The 2451-nt window shown below is 49.3% G+C and overlaps 1 protein-coding gene across 1 annotated transcript in view; it reads left to right on the top strand.

Annotated features, from left to right (window-relative positions):
- Positions 1-356: 356 nt before the first annotated feature.
- LACBIDRAFT_336027 (uncharacterized protein) overlaps positions 357-2451 on the top strand; it is a gene marked incomplete at both ends in the record, with an annotated part of 2793 nt that continues 698 nt past the window's right edge. Inside the window, 8 exons of the mRNA XM_001890953.1 lie at positions 357-486; positions 615-683; positions 718-729; positions 953-969; positions 1273-1384; positions 1624-1764; positions 1962-2025; positions 2102-2246. Of these exons, the coding sequence (XP_001890988.1) occupies positions 357-486; positions 615-683; positions 718-729; positions 953-969; positions 1273-1384; positions 1624-1764; positions 1962-2025; positions 2102-2246 (690 nt within the window). The remainder of the gene's footprint in view (positions 487-614; positions 684-717; positions 730-952; positions 970-1272; positions 1385-1623; positions 1765-1961; positions 2026-2101; positions 2247-2451) is intronic.

Here is a 2451-nt window from a genome sequence, read left to right as displayed (position 1 = left end):
TTGTCGACCACATTCACATATGCTACTTTCTCTTTGTTCTTGCTTGCCATCCGTAGGAGAGCAAGGTGTTTGCTTCCTGCATGGAGGTCGTCAGGAATTTGAGGTAGTCCTGACTGACCTATAAGTTTCCGGAAGTTAAGCAGAACTTTGGGCCAATTTTCTAGTTTGTCAAAACCCTGCAAGCAAGGAAAATTAACTTGAGGATCAGAATATATATAAATCAACGTACAACAATCTTTTCACTATCCTGCTCAGACTTGTTGAAAGACAAGGGGGGAAGCAGGCGAATGGGAGGTTGTGAAACACCAATTTCGCAGTCAAGAGCCAAGACCTCAAACATTCGATATGCAGAAACAATGGAAGCAAGGGTTTTGTACTCCCCCTTTGATGATGCAGTCATCACCGTTGGATGTAGGGTGACCGCATTGGATGCTTTCAGGACATCTAAGCCTAGAAGCGGTGCCAATTCGTTAGAATCGACCGCAAGTTTATCAAAGGCAAAGAGCGAGCGCTCAAATCGATTTAGCGAATTGATGAAGTGCTGAAAGCAGTCTGTTAAGTTACAATCGAGGCCACAGAGAAATAAAGTACCTTGTGAGGTGACATTATTTCAGTGAAGTCAGCCAAAGGCTTTGGCACTTGTACAACATGTGGTGTGGCCCAAGGAAAGGCTGAGAACACAGGTGAGACAGCACGGCATTCTGAAGGACCTGAAAGGGGTGAACCAGTGTAAGTGCTTGCTTTAGTGAGAGTGGAATTAGTACAGACAGTTTACCACGTGAGCCGAACTGGATGTGTCAGAGTCCATAGCAGATTTCAAGTAGAAGAGATGGTGGCTGAAGGGAGGTCGACGTCAATAGGGACAAACGAAACTACCGCGCGCGCGGTGGTTTCGTTTGCATTTGTTTGATTTCGGTGATCATGCCCTTGAGCTCAAAGATTTAGTTAATAGTTTGCATTTCCAGTATTGTACGTCCCTTCTACAGGACTACTCGACGCAGCACGAGGAAACTACATAATCTGACAAAAAAAGCGTCAAAAACTAACGTGTAACTCCCTCCCCAAACACGCTGTCATCTCACATCGCACCGGAGTTAAACATCTTGGAAAGGGGGAGTGTCAAAGTCGTTGATAGGGTATCGAGCTGAACGTTTTGGAAAGGGGGACTGATACGTGAGAGGATAGGTCGACGTTGTTGACGGGGTATGAATGTCGTTGACAGGGTAATGTGGGGGAATGATACGTGAGCAGATGGCTCGACGTCATTGACAGAGTAACGTGTTGGAAAGAGGGAGTGATAAGCGAGCGAACGGCGCCGAATTTGAGACAGAGGGTGCTGGTGAAGCCGTTGACGTAGGCAACGATGAACTTGGTGCGGATGAACGTACAACACGACGCCCCAAGCTAAACGTTTTGGCCAGGGGGAGTGATACGCGAGCGGATGGGGTCATATAGACAGAGGAGTGATATGCAAGCGGATGGCTCGACATCGTTGACGGGGTACCCAGCTAAACATGTTGGAAGGGTGACTGATACGCAAGCGGATGCCATCGCTCGACGTCGTGTAGTGGATTCTAATCAGGTGGATGTTAGTTGAATGAGGTGCATATAAACGCACCGCAGCACGACGGCCTTCCTTCAACTTTGCACCACACGTCCCCAACCTCTTCAACACCATCTTGTCTGCTCGTCTGGGGGGCCATCGTACCGCGAGATTTGAGCCCTGGAAAAAGAAACTTCGTAGATGGAGAGGAGGGCAACGAGGTGCGAGCGGAAACGGTCTGTTGTCGCCACGTTGTTCACTTGAATTGTGGTGGTCGTGTAGGTAACATAGGGTGCCGTTGCCGTTGACTGGAATGCCGTTGACTGGAATGCCGTTGACGCAGTCGATGTCTTTGCAGCCCTCGTCGACAACGCGAGGGCTGCAAATACAATGTTTCTGCGGATTAAATGAATGTTAGAGAAACGGGGTGCTGACGAACATACGAAAAATACCTCTTTGAAGGCTTACATGGCACCTAGACTGTGCGTCAAAGAAAGAACGTGGAGGGGACGGTTCTTTCTTTCTCACCTGGGCCCACAGAAGTGATTTGTCGTTCAGTTGGCACGTCGCTGACTGCGACATGGCACCTCGCCGCTCCCTCGTGTTCCACCTTTATGTCTCATTCGCCGTCATCATACCTCATCATTCACCATTGCCATTCGCTGTCGTCGTGCATCGTCGTTCGCTGTCGTCGTGCAGTGTCGTCCGCTGTCGTCGTGCATCGTCGTTCTCCGTCGTCGTGCATTGTCGTTGTCGTCATGCATCGTCTGCTAAGGCTGATCCACGTCATGATGACAGCGTCTGGTTCAAACAAATGCAAACGAATCCACCGCGCGCGCGGTGGATTTGTTTGTTCAAGTTGAACGACGTCTGGATAAGCAACAACGCCAAATTATGACGTGCGCCAG

Source organism: Laccaria bicolor, genomic scaffold (genome assembly GCF_000143565.1).
Source record: "Laccaria bicolor S238N-H82 LACBIscaffold_243 genomic scaffold, whole genome shotgun sequence".
NCBI lineage: Eukaryota > Fungi > Basidiomycota > Agaricomycetes > Agaricales > Hydnangiaceae > Laccaria > Laccaria bicolor.
The sequence above is the reverse complement of the archived record's forward strand: the minus strand, read 5'-3'. Positions and strand labels throughout refer to the sequence as shown.